Genomic DNA, 17,625 nt, shown 5'->3' with positions numbered 1-17,625 from the left:
AAAGCAACTGGACAATGAAATAAGGAGCGTCTAGCAAAAATTAGGGTGTATCACTTGGATACATGAGAAAGCCTGCTCCACAGTGCATGTGAAAGAGAGGTGGAGGAAAATGCTGTAACGTTAATCTGGCCTGCATTTGGTATCTTGATATTTTAATACAGAGAAGTGAATTTGCAGCTTCTTGTTATACAGAATCCTACCACCACCTCTCTTCTTCCTATAGAGAAAAAGAGCTCTATATCTGACAGTTCCTCCCAATTTCCATTTGGCTTTCATCTGCGAATCTATAGAGAGATTTTCAGCTGTACCTTGATCCTCTTCCCCTTCATCACTCTTCTCATCATTCTCCAGGTTCAAATTATCAGGAAGGTCCAAAGGTTCAACTTCAGGCTGCTTTTCTTGCTGGCCATGATAAGGATCTACTTCATTCTCATCATACTCACGCTGTCAGCAAAAGAAGGGCGGGGCGGGGGGGGGGACGAGAAACAGGTATGTAGTAAGTGGGAGGAAAGGCAAAGATGAGAAATAAGATACTATTGAATTCTCTAGGACACACAAATACTGGATACAATATTATATTCTGATCGGTTAAAAATTAATTTCCAATGGTACACATCCTTATGTATAAATAGCAGAAAAAGATTAATTTCAGCAAATGCATTTACATAAATTGTTACTTCTTCGAAACAGCATGTTTTGTGTTCAGCATCCAGTTTTCCTAGCTGAAAGATTCTGAACAGAATCTGCACTCTTGCAGATGGTAAATGGATTCTTGCATACTATGCAGAATCTTCAAGCATACTGTATACAGGTTCTTGGGATGAGTCCCACTGACTTAAGATGTTTCTGTTGCTAAACACAACAGAACAAGAACTTTCAAGCTTTGTCCATGAAAACATCAATTCAGTGTAAAGCCTGTTTTGGCAGCCATTACAAGTTCAGGTTAGTGCAAACAAAAATTCTTTCTGGATTATGGATCAGAAAATATACATGTATTATAATGGATACAATATGGCTTATTTTTAGCTCTGAAATGAACTAACTTTTTTCAGTGCGCTTCACTATTAAATAAAGAGCATTTCCAATTCTCAGAAACACATGATGTGAGCAACAGGATACGGTTTAACAGCAAGATACTCTAGTCCAAATAATTTTTACCTCATCAATTTGTTCATGGATTTTCTCTTTGTTTCCACTGTCCTCTTCCTGTTGCTCATTTTCCTCATCCTTGGGAGGCTGTTTTTTATTATCCTTGTTTCCTGTGCCAAAATTGTCATCTTTTGCAACGAGCTCTGAATCCTCCTATTAACCAACAAATTCAAAAGAAACTCAATTATGCTACCTGCTTCTCAAAGTCTGAGTGATAAGATATCATCTCTTACAGAAAAAGAAGACAACACTAAATAACTTGTGATATACTCTAATTATCCCTTTCCAAGACCACGAGCTATGCAAGGGCGTTCATGGTGTAGGTCACATCAAGTTAACAGAGTTTAATACCTTGGATATTCTTCTTCCCACCCCTTTTCTCTTTACCTCATCCATTCCTGGTCCAGTTTCTTCTGTTTTACTACTGGCATCTTCATCATCATCATCTTCATCCCCCCAGAGCCTCTCATCCAGTTTATCATCAGCTTCAGCATTATCAAGATTTCCCATCTGCTTATCCAGCTCTTCCTCTTCATCTGAATTTTCATCATTTTCTGTGTACAGTTCAGAATGTATTTCAGTACAGAAGAGATAAAACTACCTTTTTTGTTAACTTCAGAAACAGACAAGCAGTCATACTTAGCACCTTAATTTCATTACCCTATGCAGTTAATTGAGAGATGCAGAAAAAGATACACATGCGCTAACACCCAGAAGAGCAGGTTCCTAATTATGTGGTTCAGAGCATTCTCTTGGGACATACAGACACACACAGAGCATTCTCTCCCTCAGACTAACAAGTCCCAGGTGCAAAACTTGGATGATTCAAATTCTCTATTCCTTACTTTCTCCGTCCTCCGTTTTCAAAACATTATGGCATTACTGGGAGGAGGAAGGTCCATTCCACTTAATCTGTTTATTAGTTTGGGAATTTCCCTTCTTGTGCGGATGAACTTATTCTTGGCATTTTGTCAGAGATTTGAAAGTAGATTAACACTACTGTAATTTATAAGCCACATTAGTTTCAGATGTTCACGCTGTTACCCTTTAAAGTAAAGAACTTCTACCTTTCGGGTGAGCAGTAACTTGAATGAATGCACCAAATGTTGCTATTTTTTCCATTTTAAAAAGGTAAAGTTAAATTCGTTTCATTGCTTAAAAGTTAGCAATAGCTTCATTAACCACATTTTGAAGTTAACAACAGCCATATTCCCAAGTATTCTGTTGATCTTCAACAGCTCCACAAAGTCAGTGACTAATTTTAAACTGCATCTATAGGTCAGCTCACAACAGGAAGAAAGAATCATCTCCCTTCATTCCAAAATGGTGGAAGAAGAGAGGCAGTATTTTCTTTGTACACTTCTTAGCATTCATATTAATGCTTCTTAGTATTCATATACAAAATGGCACTACTCTGTGGTTGAACACTGACTTTTCAGTATATGCTTAATTACATAAAAGTATCAACCATTATTGGACTGATCTATAACATTTCTTGAAAGTTTGCCATAGTGGAAGGACCAAACCTTTTTTCTCCTGTTCTCCGTCATGCATTTTTCCTTCAAAGTCTTCTGACATTTCAATTGCATTATCTTCTCCTTCAATGTCTGGTTTAGAATCTTGATCTTCTTTCTCCTTCTCTTCACCCTTTTGAAAACTGTCTTCTATCTGAATTATTGGTAAAGCCAAAAATTACAATGGATCTTGCCTATATGTTAAAGCTTACTTAAAGTACCACAACAATATTTATAAGCTTATATGCAAAGATAAAAGCCAACCTAAACACCAGACTGAAAGTAACTTCATGTGTCTTTTACCTGAAACATCCACAACATGGATTTCAAGGGCTTTTTCATTTTTACTTGAATTAAACAAGAACAACCCCAAACACTTGCCTGATCTTCACTTTCTATTTTGTCGCTCACGTCCTTCTTGCCTTCCCCATCTCCAATACCACCATCCTCGTAATCATGAAACTGTGTTGCTCCCTCTCCAGCTTCATCTTCAAGTAATTCTTTTGGCAGACAAAACCCCTACAAAGGCAAACGGAAACCTCAAAACTTTCTGTATTAGTAAGTACATCTTTCAGCATAGTTTCTACTTAAGATTTTTGTATACATTAGATATATGCTCACCACATATCCAGTGTTATCTCTAGTAACTTACCTTTTGGGCAAGCTCTGTAAAAATGCTAGTTAGAACAGAAAGCAATTTTCCAGTACTCCTGTGAGATGCCAGTGAAACAGTGAGGTAGAACAGGATAAGGTCTGAATACTTGCAGAGCATGGGCTTTAGACGCACCAGCAAATAGCAGGACTGGTTGAAGAACTGCAGTTAAAACCAAAGAACAGCTGTCAAACATGATTATGTACATACTGAGATGCACCTCCGAGAGGGTGATGATAGAGACAGAAAAACAGATGCTCAAACCAGAAATATCGGTAGGCGAGTTTAAATACAATTTCTGAAGTTTCTGGAGCTTTTTCTAGATTTTCACAAAAACTAAAACTTTTCCTTCTTATTAAAGGAACATCTGGCTTTTGCACTACAGAGGAGTGCCTGTATTTGGCCATAATTTCTCACATGCTTCTAGTTCTAAGGTATTGGACAATAAGAAGCAATGCACGTTTAACCACCAAAGTTTGCAATTCCAAATCTTTTGAGACCCTTAAGCCAAAAACTCTTGAGAAGAACAATTTTACCTTATGTTTATCTGAAGTGTAATCTTCCCCATAAGATTTCAAGTTCTCCAGGAGTTCTGAAACAGCTAAAATTGCTTTCTGCACATGCAAAGAATCCAAATCAGCGGCGAGATCTTCATCCAAAAGCTTAGTTATATGTCCTGCTTTAATCACGTCAAATGAGGCAGCATCTTCTTTGTTTGAAATACATAAAAAATATGGAAATCAAGTCAGACATTCTAAAAATGTTATAGCAAGCAATATAGAAATATCCATCCTACCTGTTTAAATAGACAACTTCGATGAAAATAGCAATTTCCTTGTGTATTGGTACCTCCACTAGACACACAATTTAAGGAATTTTTAGGTTTGCATAGTTTAAACTCTCTTTCCCCCCCCCCCCCCCCCCCCCCCCCAGTAAATTAACAAACTTACCATTTTCCTCTGGAGATTTTTCTTCCTCTTTTCCATCTTCCTGTTTTCTCTCTACCAAACACTGGATGGAATATAGAACAACACGGATAACAGTTTCCACTTTTGCTGAGAAGTGCTCCACAAACTCTTCATCTGACGGTTGATTTCCTGTTGAACCATAACACAGGCAGTTTTACATAGAAACACGTTAAATTACAAGTTACTACGTTTCCCCTATGCAAGGAGCACGATAAGCACCACGTAATTTTTACTACATAGTTCTACTAAAATCTCCTTGCTAATCCTAACCTACAACCATGGTGTAAGATCTGTCATCAACAGTGACTAAGGCGGGGAAAAATATTACTGCACAAATTTAGTCTGGACTAAATTTTGCAAGTTTGAATTTCATCTAGTGTTTCTGGATATCCGAATGAACATGGAGCCATCTTCTGCAATAACCAAACTAACGAATTCTTATATCTTTATCTAAATTACAAAACGGGCAGAGAAGAATTGTCCTTACCACTGCAATTTGACATGGAAGCCAGAAGCTGTGTTCTCCAGGCTGTGAAATCTGCCGATGTGTTATTAACTACTTCTTGTATATACTTCAGGCTCTTGATTAGGGCCATCTGATTTGCAGCTTGCCTGTCTTCCCCATTTGGAAGAAACAGGGACTCTACGCCTTGTAACTGAGCTGAGACTTCAAGCAAACAACTCACAGCTGATGTACAAACTTCAAAATCTCTCCTGCAACAAGAAATACCATAATACTGAAAGAAGAACAAACAGTTCAATTTAAGATTAAATCTTTTCTTGAGGCACGGGGGGGGGAGGGGGGGGGCAGCTGATCTCCATCTTGAACTTATTAAATAAAAAGTATGACAACAAGCAGATGTGCGACTTACACTCACACGGCTTCAAATGGAGAGGAAATGAGAGGATTATTATTATTTTTATGCTATAGATTTATTTTAGAAACAAAAAATTTCTTCATTAAATTGACATTTGAAATTCACTTCATTAACTAAGGAGATATGGGGATGAAATTCCAGGAGACCAGAGACAAACTGAGAAGCTGAGACAGACCAATTTTTGTCTGACTTGTCAGGGGAGTGGGAGAAGACACATACATTTGTTTAAAAAGCCAGGCACTGCATTTTGCAAGAAAAATGAACAGAAACAAGCTTCAAGAGCACTTTTCAAGGTATGCATAGGCAAACATTTTCAAGATTATTTCACACATCTTATATGAACATAAAACATACAGAGATTCTATTTCACAGAATTGTTTAGGTTGGAAAAGACCTTTAAGATCATCAAGTCCAACCGTTAACCTAGCACTGCCAAGTCCACCACTAAACCATGTCCCTAAGCGACACATCTACCCGTCTTTTAAATACCTGCAGGGATGGGGACTCAACCACCTCCCTGGGCAGCCTGGTCCAGTGCTTGACAACCCTTTCAGTGAAGAAATTTTTCCTAATATCCAATCTAAACCTCCTCTGGCGCAACTTGAAGCTGTTTCCTCTTGTCCTATCACTTGCTACTTGGGAGAAGAGACCGACCTCCTTTCAGGTAGTTGTAGAGAGCGATAAGGTCTCCCCTCAGCCTCCTTTTCTCCAGGCTAAACAACCCCAGTTCCCTCAGCCACTCTTCGTAAGGCTTGTACGTGTAGAACTCACCAGGAATAAAACAAGGTCTCACATGACTGTTGTCTTATTTTGTCCACTTCTGCTTTCATTGCCTTCACATTTGCCAGCATCGCAGTCAATTGTGTAGCTAGCTGCAGCCATAACTGATCCTTGTTTCGCATCCTGCATCCAGGAGGCAGTTGCTCAGTTGTCACTGGAGATAAGTATTTTAGCTCTGAGGGAATTAGGTCAGGTATTCCTGTAAAAACATTTCCCATTTCAGGTCCTGAACTCAGAGAAATGTTTGCTTTGACATCTGTCCTTTCATTGTCACTGCACTTCGTTAACTCTTCTTTTGGGCAGCATTGTATAAACCAAGACAGCTCCTCAAGAACCATCATGCACTGCATGGAAAGTTGCTGCAGTTTGTCAGTCCAGTGTTGAATACTGCCTTGAGGAGGAAATGCTACATTATATTCTCTGTCAGCAGTCAACCTAGAATCCATCTCTTGTATACAACTCAGGAGGTTCCTAGTTAAGAAGAAAGAAGCAAAAGTTACAATCACTGAGTTCTATGTTATATTTCCCTTTTAAAAGCTCAACCTTCAGACTAAATTCATAGAAGACCTAGATAATATGGGCTCACTGGAAGACAAACTTTTTCTGGAAAAAATAAAATGACATTTTTTAAAAAAAAAGTTGTGTTTAATTAGTGAATTTTTCTCTCCATTGCATATGTTCGAGTTATCCTGAAAACAGGGCTTTGTGGGATTTCTCAGAATCTACGCCATCTTTTCAAACAATCCTTAAACTCCTGGCCTGATACTCAAATATTGTTCTTTTTCCTCCATTATAAAAGCGAATTAGATTCTAACACACCTTCATTCTCTGAAGTGCTGTGTAACAGTCAGCTCATAACAAACGATTAATCTGATTTGCAATGAAAGTCACAGCAATACAGGTAAGTGTCTTAGCAGTTTTACTATTCCTGCAACTGTAAAGTTGAGGAGTTTGTGTTTTGGGCTTTTGTTTGTTTTGTTGGGGGTTTTTCTGTTTGTTTGTCCAAGTTTCCTAGGGTTAATATGAATTTTGTACAAGTAATCTCCAGTCTAGATTTCCTTCCCTGTACAAAGGAAATAACTCCTGACCGAACTTCAAAAAGTTTTATGGATTACATTAGTGAGGAACACATATATGCAGAAAAACAGTGGAGTTTGCAGTGAAACTGATAAGTCAAGCAACAAAGTGGGGGAAAAAAAAAAAATCACATCAAGTAACAAAAATTTCCTATACGCTATTCCTTTTACAGTTTTGACACAAGATCTAGTATCTCCCACCTTTCTAGAATTTTTCTTTGTAAGCTACTGAGGTTTTTTCATTTTGGCTCAAAACACCACCCAGACCATTTATTTGCTCCAGATCAAACCAACAACTTGAACGTAGCCAGAATTAACTTAGGCCAATACCAAATGAGAGACATTTAACAATCTACAGGTTTAAATGGTTTAACTGTGTAATTAACTACAGTAATTATTTCACAGTCTTCATATATGCCTAACTTGTTTTCCCAAATTATTTTGATTCCAAAATACTGGCTGCAAGGATAGGATAAACAATATCGAATGCCTTTCTTTTTGCCTCCCCACCTCCCCCCAAATCTTTTCTATCTAGGCTTAATTGAAGGGAGGAGAGAAATGGGGACGTAGGGTTGGAATTTTATTTTCTTCTACCTTATTTTCCATCTTTCTGAACTGAATTGCTTACTGTCAAGCTCCTTGCCGACATTTAAACTTTGGAAAATGCAAATACCTCAGTAAGATCCACTGTTCTGTCAATGCCGTAAGAGATCGTCTCTGTCTGACAAGCACCTGCATGAGGTGTGCAGTGAACCCTTTGCATCGTTCAATGCTACCTAGTCCAATATCCTAAAGAAAACGGATACAGAAGAAGTGGGAGGGAACAGTTAGATGAATAAGCAGCCAACAACATTCTCTGTGCCTCCATTTCATTTCACTGAGCAGGTTAAAAGGTTACGGTTTAATTGAACAAGTCTTAAAATGATGACAAAAATTATCATTATTACAGTTTTCCCATCTTCATTTTTCTGCAGCTACCATATATCCTGCATACAAATTTGATTTCCAGGTAGCTTCTGTAACAACAGTCATATTAAATTGCATTCCACTGCAGCAATTCTTATCAGGAATTTAATTCCAATAATAAAGCTACCTTACATAAATGATGATTAAAAGCTAAAGAAATACCAGCCTAAATTTTTACATTCATGACCATTGCTAAAACCACTGCCACAATTCATTTTATCAGATTTACTGACAATTACTTTCACGCCTTTCATTAGAAGGGATCCCATTTTAAAGCGTAGAATAAATGTTCACAACACAGAGCAAAACTGATCACAGCTATGTTCCATTATTTACGTCCAGTATCAGCTGTGACGTTTGACAAGATCACGTTGTAGAACAAGGGGTGAAGCATAGCGAGAGGAAGAGATCCCTTTTCCCCGGAATACTGGAAAAGTGGTACTGATTCAGCAGAGCTCATTTGTTCCTTCTACTGATTTTTGACCAATTTCTAAGCAAAGAAATATATCGGCGCTTTTTGTGTTAAGACACAGGCTCCAGTTATGGCCAATTATCAATCTCAACCGATTTTTCTCATGAGCAGCAACTAATCCTGGTTTTGTTTTCCTAACAAGTTTTGATTCAGCATTTCAGGAGTTTCCTTCATGCACAAAAAGTAGCGATTTGGGATCTGTTGGGATGAAAGATACTGTACATTGAACAGATCATTAACTTAGTTCACTACACTGACATTGTTTATTCATAAAACAACAAGTTTTAAAATGCTGCATTTAATGATTGGTCCCAAAATATCATATTTTGTATTGTATTACAAAACATAGCATTAACTCACATCACCTTTTTACTACTAGAAAATTTCAGTCCAAGCTGGTAAAATAAAGCTAACAGAAGTAGGATTCTGTTTTTACTTTGGTATTTTTACCTTGGCAGGTGCTAACAATGCTGTCTGAAGTCTAGAGTGGCGTGCAAGTGACCGATAGAAGTACTTCTGGCATCCATCCCAGGCTGAAGAAATCTCTGTCAGCAACCTGACAGAGTGCAAAAAAGTCTGATATTAGAATACTATATAATTTCAGTACCTCAGCACACTGGAGCCGCTCAGCTCTTCAACCTAACAAATTTGCTTACAATTTGTTATTTTGCAAATGAATTGATCTTGTAAATCTTAATTTTCTCCACAAGTATTCTAGTCTTAAGAAGACATTTAATTTTTAAAATAAACTCTAAGGAAACCCTAAGCAAGAGCAGCCAAATCTATATCTTTGAATATCATTTAACACTTAAATACTGGTTTGTTTGTTGTTTTTTTTTTTCCCACTTCCCCCCATGCAGCTAAATCCAGCTTGATAGGGAAGCCTTTATTTTGCCCTTGATGAAAGATATTATGAATTAAACCCTTACATCTGAGGAGGACAATAACAAGCGTGTCTCAATGACAAAAATCACTTGCTGCCAGAAAAACAACAAAGAAACATCTGAAAGAACATCTTTCCTCTAGGTAAGTTTTCCCTGAAATGCCCACTTTGAAGTCTATGTATTTTCTCCTGAAATACCCATTATTCAATGAAGACAAAACAATTAAGTAATCCCTGTAAATTACGTCTCAACTTTAGTAAAATCATTAGCAGTCTACATTTCAATATGATGCTAGTAAAGCACCCCAGGCAAAGCTGGATGGTGGAGGGCTAACCGAAATCTAATTCACAGAAACTGACACTGAGGGTAGAGTTGTCAAAAGTGCAAATTAGAAAACAAACAAAACTCTCGCTCAGTTGTACGTGCCAGTACAGTACGTACAGGATTTTCAAACTGAGAAGCAATGGGAAGAAGGGAAAAAAATATGTAAAATCCTAAATTAGTTACAGTCCAGAAATTCCAGTCTAAATCCACATATAATAAATTCTACATATTATAGCTGCAATTCATACAATCTAAGGGTTAGAAATACTGTGTACATACGTGGCATCCAGATCATGTGTACAATTTACTACACTTAACGCACTATGCAAGTCCAGTGGACGTAGGTAGAGTATTTCATGACAGTCTTTTGAACGGGACCAAGACAGACCTTTCCGGTAGGACAAACCTGGAATGACATTTGAACACATATCCTTTTATGCCTTCATTCTTTTATGTGAAAAATGTCACTCATACAGTTGGTATTAAGATATAAAATCCTCTGATGTAGTTTTTTTCCTGATGCTGTCTGATTTTGACAAGTCTTTGAACATGCTGCAAGTTTTGTAATGTGAGAACACATCGTAGCTTAGCTATCTTCAGCTGAACATAGCTGAAGAACACAGCTGAAATAAGACAAACGGGCCTGTGTGTATAAAGGAGGTTTGTGGCAGTAGCCAAGAGAAAAAACAAGAAGCCTTGAACCTGTAAGGCAGGCTACAGTCTGAGAAAGTTACAGCTATGTACTTTTAAAACTCAGTCTTAAGGCTGTTACTTTAGCTATTTTTAAAACTGGATTAAATGTGCTCATTTCTCTCAATCCAATTCAAACACTCCTTTCAAAGTATCCTGAAGGTAAGCAGAGCCTGTAAGAAATACTCATTAGCTATTCAGGTTATGATGCCATTTTTCCAAACAAAATGGAGAACAAGTCTTAAGAGCAACACTTTTCACTGCTCCTGGTCCTTTAAGAAAGCTAAGTTAGGGATCATCACTTCATTTTTAAGACATGAAAAGGCTGATCAATGAGGAAGGTAAAGGTGTCACCTGAAATCAGAGACAGGGCCCAGTAAAAGAATTCAAATCCCATACGTTAATTAAATCATCACAGTACACCATTCCTCGAGCACAAACTTCACAAGGCAGCAATGGCAGATATTCCTTTGGCACCAGTGGGTGCAAAAAATGCCAAACAGAAAAAGTGTATGTGCTGGAAACCTTGCACTTAGGTTCACCTGTGTTTGCAGTCATCTAAATACAAAAGGACCTTAATCTTCTGGGAACTATTTACTCAGTACACACATCAACTCATTTAAGTAGCATAAACTACAAACAAACTACAACTGAAGCTTCTTCCCACCAGCCAGAAAGCATTTAGGATGTTTTTGTTGTCATTTACTTTCCAAGTGTTGTAACACCTTTTTGTTATCAAAATCATGCCTTCTTGGAACCCTTAACTTCATGTTTCCAAGCTTTTTTCCGCAACCACAATGAATAGAAAATTTTTTTTTTTTTTTGAGAGGTTCTTGGGATCACTGCAGGCCAGAAGCTATGGCTTCCAAGAGAAGCACCAAAACACTAAACTCTCTTCGAAAACGAAAAAAAAAAAAAAAAAAAAAAAAAGGTAAAGTTACATTAATTTCTACTTCTGCCTATGACTTAGCAGAATGCTGTCAGACGGCTGTTTATTTAAGACAACTGCTTACTTTTGCTGGTTTCTAAACTGCTCAGTGACTAAGTTGATGAATAATTAATTGAATGTAACACCAACAGAAAAGGCAACAATTAATAGTTTGGGTAGGTCCTTTACCTTACGACTAGCAAGGGGAGCAGTGGAGACTGGGCTGCTGAACAGGGTGCCTCCAACCATTCCCATCAACAGACTATTCAGTCTCCATGACTCAGCCACACCTCTGCCAATCTGGTCTCTGCCAGTCTGTCAATCAAGAGACGGGCTCTCATTCTAATGAGCTAACTTAATTTCAGTTTGGATCAGAGAATGGATACAAGATAATGAGCTTCTCTTGTTTCTGAAAGCTGGGCAGTGATTTCTGACTGGAGATAAAAGTAGATTTCTGCTTCAGAAAAGATACTGTTGCACATCTAATGGAATGTAAGAAGAATAGAAGATATTTGACAGGGCTAACACACCCGGCCTCATAGTCAACATGTGAAGAGAGACTTAAATGCTTCCATGTATTAGTAGGTCAATGACTTCAAGAACATAGTATTATGGTGGGTTTAGATGTATTAGCAAAAATAGTAAAATGCTTAAGAACCTTGTACTTTTAAACCAAGCACATTTTCAGTCAAAACTCACCTGTTTTAGCAAGGCTTTTGAAGAGATCTGACAAAGCCCGTTGCTTTTGCATCTGAATATGCTTTGCCTCCGATTTCTGCTTCTCCTTATCTGCTGTCTGATCAAATGTTAAATTTTGCAGTTCAACTACAGAAACAATGATACCACCTGTATAGAAGACAGCAGAGAAAGGCAAGAGATGTGAAAGTTGAACATACACAAAGCAGCCGTGGGAAGACAATCTGGGAAGGGAACTATATATCTACACTTTTTCCTGATTTGTTCCATTTATGTTACAGAGGTCAATTATGGTATGGAAATCACAAGAACACTTAACCTGTGAACTCATCAAGATTTTCCACCAGACTTAAGAATGAATTATTTTCTGTAACTGTTGTGCACATTTTCTTCATTTTTTTAGTAAGCTTAGGCAGACGATACTGAAGAGATTCTGTATGAAATGTGATGCCATCCTGACATTCTTCTGGGAGTGCCCTCTGAGAAAAAAAAAGAAAGAAACAGTCCAGTTATACACACATAGTCAAAGCTGTCTTATTTGACCATTAAGAGTAAATCGCTGCAAAGACAAGGGTTAAATTTTGCATTCATCTGAAACCCCAAAACATGCCCACGTGATCCTTTGAACAGTTCGGTACCAACACTTGAGGAAAATCGTACAACATACGCATGCCAGGCATACATTAGTTTTGAAAATAGCCAAACAAATGGAAGATGCTATGATCCTACTCTCTTAGGTGTTTGTCATGACCTCTTTCATAGAGGTTGTCACTGCTTCAGGTCAACTTCCTCAGCCTTCCAAGCTCAAAGACACATTAACCTACATCACTAATGCTCTCCGGGCATTAGATAAGAACACCATCACTTACTTTCCACTAGACACAAATTTAATTGCACTGCTAAAGAACAACAATACACAAATAGAAATTATTAAATAACAGAAGTAATCCCCCAGCATGTCCAAAGCTAATCCCTAGGGTTTGTTCAATTCAAGTTTGCATGCATCTTGTTTAAGGAATGAAGACAACATGAAACTGCAACAAGCTAAACCAACAACCCGGCTATCTATCAGTAACAGGCTCGCAAACAAACCAACCAACCATCAAACCAAACCCACAACCAAACACATTAAATTTGCATCAGATTTCTGCCTCTTCACCCTACCCTCCTGACTATCACAGGACAAGAGCAAGATCAGCCACCCTCCTGGTATGAAGAAACTGAACAAAGCCTTGGAAGCTGAGAGTAACTGAGCATTTCCTACTCACCCCCAAATTCTGATGAGTTACAATTGTCTCCCTGCATCTTATTAATAAAAACTAATGGATGTGAATAGGAATCTGTTTCAGGAAGAAAGTTAGTTGACTTCCTCTCTGAGCTGGACAACTTCATTGACACACACTGAACTGTGGCACCGTGGAGTAGGATTTACCACGTATCAGCCAGTCCAAGGCAAATGTTCACAGTACCCAAGCTGTCAGCCGACAGCAAACGTGTGACAATGTAGCGCATTCCCCTACCAGGATTCAAGCTCAAAGTGATCTTATATTTAATCAAAGCTTACATATGCACAAATCCTACAGCTACATAATCATTTCTCTGGGTCCTTGTTTAGGAAAAAAAAAGGGTAATAATAATTTCAACTCCCAGACCATATTACTGCACTAGTAGGGAAGTAACAAATTGCTGCAGACAATATGCAAGCAACTTGGAGATTAAATGTGTAACTGCTATCATCTCTAAATTAGAGCATAGGTATTGTGCCAAATCAATACAGAACAGTCTTGTCTTTCCATGCTGCATTCCCACCCATCTGCAGTGTTTCATAACACCAAACACAAGTAAGACCAAAAAGTTCATGATATATTCAACAGATTTGACACGTACATAAGATTTTTCTGCATAAATCAGTGCAAAGCAACATATAGATGAGAATAGAGAAAATATCCTTCCCATGCTTAGAAAAAAAAAAAGAATACAGTCACCTTGGCAACATCTGTTCTAACAGACAGACTTTTTCTTAATAGGTTGTTTAGCCTCTGAACTTTGGTCTCTTTGTTCTCAGATTCTTCCTGCTTTTGCAAGCAGTCCAGCTGCTCCTCTTTACCAATTTCCACCAAGGCAGGCCGACATGACTCATCCAGAACAACTTCAAACTTCTTCATGAATTTAAAGAGGGTCCTAATTACCAAAGGAAAGTAAAGATGTTACTGGGTTTTATAATCCTGGAAATCTCTCAGCTGCTGGAAATAAATGTTTCCACTGTGTTACAAGCAGAAGAAACATTCTTCCATTCAAATTTAACATCATAGAGTAATCATCTGGAAGAAAGGTTCCAAATATGGAGCTTAATTCCAAGCTCTGAGTTACCTGCGTATTTTTTCAACTGATTGTTTTATAGCCCAGAAGCTGACATCATTCCACTTTGAAATTTTCACAAATTCCTATCAGGAAAATAAATAATCAGTGAGATTACTTATATAAATGCAATGAAGTATTTGCATATAAAAGATGATCTTTAAAGCTGATCAGTTATGGTCACCTGGCAGTCTTAAAATACAAGACATTTTAGTAAGTGAGCAAATTATTGCACAGGCATCTTATTCTATTAATGTATGTGTTTACGCTAAAACTGCTGCATAGCCAAATGTTGTGAAATCCAAAGGAGCTTCATTACTGGGTAGAAACCTCCCTGGCAAAATGGGACTGACCAAACATTAAAGACTTCAACCAACCCCCACCTCAAAAATAAATTCTTGCCAAAGAAAATGTGAAGCATAGCAGGGATTTCAGTAGCCAAAGAGAGCTATTTATTATATACAAATTCAAGTAATATCTGCTCCACTGTTCCTTTGATTAGATCAGTATATTGTCTGAGCAAAGTTTCCTTTTACCTTAAGTTCCTTTTCTATAGGTTGACGAAGCTCAGTGATTCTGGCCTCAACACACTCTGAAAACTGCTTATAATAATTGTAGAGATTCCACAGGATGCTGCACAGAACGTCTAGAAGGGACGGACAATAACAAGATTCTTTTAAAACAGGATATTCTTCAGTAGAGGAGAAGAGGAGAAATGCATCCCTTTTTTTTTTTTGTAATCACGAAGCTTAGCAACACCAAAAGATGGGGTAAACTGACCAACAGTATTCTTCATGAAAACGGGAAAAACAGCAGCACAGGCTTGTGTTGTATTTATGAGCTTAGTGATTTGTTTGGAAAGTCTTGAATACCTGATGGTCAGGTTGTAATAAAGAAGACTCAACACGTGTAATACTAAAAACTTACCCTTTTCTGCTACTTGAGGCATCAGCAAGACATGGCAGTGAAAAACCAGTAGTGCTTGAAGTCGTGCATGAAACTCTCCCAGCGTGGATCCTTCAATGAAAGCTTGTAGCGTGTTGACGAGCATTTTCAGATCCATTTGCTCAATTTCTGAATATTGCACCAGAAATTCAGAAGGAAAGGGGGAAAAAAACCAACCAAACAAAAAAACTCTTCATGAAAATTGTCTGCTCTTTGTAAACTTCCAATTAAACATCAAGTCTCTATTAGGAAAGGTTCAAAACAAAATAGGAAAGGGGCATAGGGGTAAGAATTCTAATTTAATAATAAGAAAAAACAACAAACAACACACTGGAAGAAAGGAGACGGGATGAGCAGCAAGATAGCTACCAAGGAGGCCAGCTACATGTCCAATTTCAGCATGAATCAAGTATTTAAAGAATACTTGCTATTCTTTATGAATGAATGGCTCATCATAAGAAAAAAAGACAGCCATACTAATTAGCCAACGCCAGTTCCTTAACTCATCAAAATCATGAAGACAGAAGTAGATCTTAGAAGAATCTGGTAGAGAATACAGTGTCTTTAGAGCATTACCTGTGGAAGACAACATGCTGTCCACTTGGAGATGTAAAATAACCCAAGGATCTGAAGCTCATCAGTTAAGCGTATTAATTAGTCATGAGATTGGAAGAATCCTGCCTCATGCCAGAGGATGCTAATTTCATCTTTACACTTTCATTAAATTTTGGGGAGGCAAGGGACTGAGAGCTATATTCTTTCCCCTATTTTACGTAACGTGAACACCTGCACACAGATTTGCTAAGAACAGTATGTACCAAAGCATACTTAACTGTAAGAATTCTTTAGGCTTTATACAGAACGTTAAAAGCAGTTCAGCTGGGATACAAACTATGCTTTGTGAAGTTAAAAAAATGAGGTGCCTTTTCCAGCTGCAAACGGAGGCCTCCTACCCTCCAAATCTGTTCGAAATAGTTTTATGTGCATGACATACAGTTGTCACAGTTCTACTTTCTTTTAGGTGTTTTTTACAGACAGTTTTTTTTTTTTCTTTACACCACCTACAATGTTGGTCGTATGAGACACACAGACATAAATACCAAGTGAAGTTCACTCTATATGGAAGACCCTACACGGTCATGGAATTTATTGTAGGGCAAAAGGGACAAGAACTACACCTGAAAACGCATTGTCAAACTCTGGCATTTAGGACCTTAATTAAGCATCCTTCGCAATTGCTGGAGCCGCATCGCACATTCATATAAGGACAGCACTTACCTTCTGTGTTTGCCTCTGTCTGTTCTTGAACATACTTCTCAACCATCTGATAGATTGAGAACCAGTGCTTTGTGGATTTCTCTACATGCTGCTTCATAATGTTGTCCAAACTTACTGACCAGCAACTGGAAACAGTAAGGAAGAGGAGAGAAGTAAAAAATAAAGCAAAAATATTGTGGGTAGTCTGGGCTCCAAAACAACACAAACTTTATTCTCTGTTTCTACTAAACTAAAGGAAAGTTTTACAGGATGCAATAATCTGCACATATGCTTAGTTATATACAACCAACTCTTGAGGATCACTGCTTTATCACTATTACTAAATATGAGAGAAGAAATGCGGGAACTAGGGACAGTAAAACAAAACCAGTCAGAGCCAGGTTCAAAAATTTCTTTTCACAAAACTTGAGGTAGACTTGTGGAATTCCTGATCATGGCATACTGTGGATATAAAAATTTCACATGGTCTTAACAGGAGATTGGACAATAATTTTAAGGAAAATTTAATGGGGCTTGTTAAACAGACAAAACACTGCAGGCTCAGTAAACCCTAGGAAGAAAACAGGAGAACCCTGGGAAAATATTAGGATGAAGTACTGTAGTTGTCTGTCCTGCTTCTACTCCTCCTGAGGCATATACATAGGGTCACCATGGGCTGGACATGCTCATTCTGAGCAAGTACAGCTGCTACTTTGGGTTTTTTCCCCCACGTTGTTACTAGGGGACACACACACAGAGAAGCATGCTCCATGATTAAGGCAATTCTGCATTGGAATGTGTCTCCGTACAGAGACGGAAGCTTACAGTATTGAAGAAAAAGCAGTAGGGTAGGACAGTTCTTACTTCAACTCCAATCTACGCCACTGAATAATCAGTTGTGTGACCAAATCAAGATGTTTTCGCAAGGACAAAGCTCGACTAGCATTCTCCTCCCAGTCCTGGGGAAAAAAAAAAAAAAAAAAAAAAAAAATTCCCCTTTATACAAAGCCAAAAATTAGTCTTTGCATGGCAAGACTCATGCAGTACTGTGGATCATGTTCCTACCCCTTAAACCTCCAACATGGAGC

At 38.0% G+C, this 17,625-nt stretch overlaps 1 protein-coding gene across 2 annotated transcripts in view; it reads right to left on the bottom strand.

Moving 5' to 3' along the window:
* MDN1 (midasin AAA ATPase 1) overlaps positions 1–17,625 on the bottom strand; it is a 107,517-nt gene that overhangs the window by 14,400 nt on the left and 75,492 nt on the right. For both annotated transcript variants that reach the window (XM_087774267.1, XM_087774268.1), the window contains exons 68-88: positions 17,402–17,496; positions 16,559–16,683; positions 15,263–15,409; positions 14,872–14,981; positions 14,348–14,421; positions 13,963–14,158; positions 12,297–12,456; positions 11,981–12,127; positions 9,943–10,069; positions 8,906–9,011; positions 7,691–7,806; positions 5,933–6,412; positions 4,771–4,997; positions 4,266–4,412; positions 3,852–4,024; positions 3,316–3,477; positions 3,045–3,182; positions 2,676–2,817; positions 1,537–1,703; positions 1,159–1,302; positions 309–444 (exon numbers count right to left, since the gene is read on the bottom strand). In XM_087774267.1, coding sequence (XP_087630393.1) covers positions 309–444; positions 1,159–1,302; positions 1,537–1,703; positions 2,676–2,817; positions 3,045–3,182; positions 3,316–3,477; positions 3,852–4,024; positions 4,266–4,412; positions 4,771–4,997; positions 5,933–6,412; positions 7,691–7,806; positions 8,906–9,011; positions 9,943–10,069; positions 11,981–12,127; positions 12,297–12,456; positions 13,963–14,158; positions 14,348–14,421; positions 14,872–14,981; positions 15,263–15,409; positions 16,559–16,683; positions 17,402–17,496 — 3,319 coding nt within the window. The remainder of the gene's footprint in view (positions 1–308; positions 445–1,158; positions 1,303–1,536; positions 1,704–2,675; positions 2,818–3,044; positions 3,183–3,315; positions 3,478–3,851; positions 4,025–4,265; positions 4,413–4,770; positions 4,998–5,932; positions 6,413–7,690; positions 7,807–8,905; positions 9,012–9,942; positions 10,070–11,980; positions 12,128–12,296; positions 12,457–13,962; positions 14,159–14,347; positions 14,422–14,871; positions 14,982–15,262; positions 15,410–16,558; positions 16,684–17,401; positions 17,497–17,625) is intronic.

Source organism: Nipponia nippon, unplaced genomic scaffold, assembly GCF_047370975.1.
Source record: "Nipponia nippon isolate SJK-2023a ecotype South Korea unplaced genomic scaffold, ASM4737097v1 scaffold_4, whole genome shotgun sequence".
NCBI lineage: Eukaryota > Metazoa > Chordata > Aves > Pelecaniformes > Threskiornithidae > Nipponia > Nipponia nippon.
The sequence above is the reverse complement of the archived record's forward strand: the minus strand, read 5'-3'. Positions and strand labels throughout refer to the sequence as shown.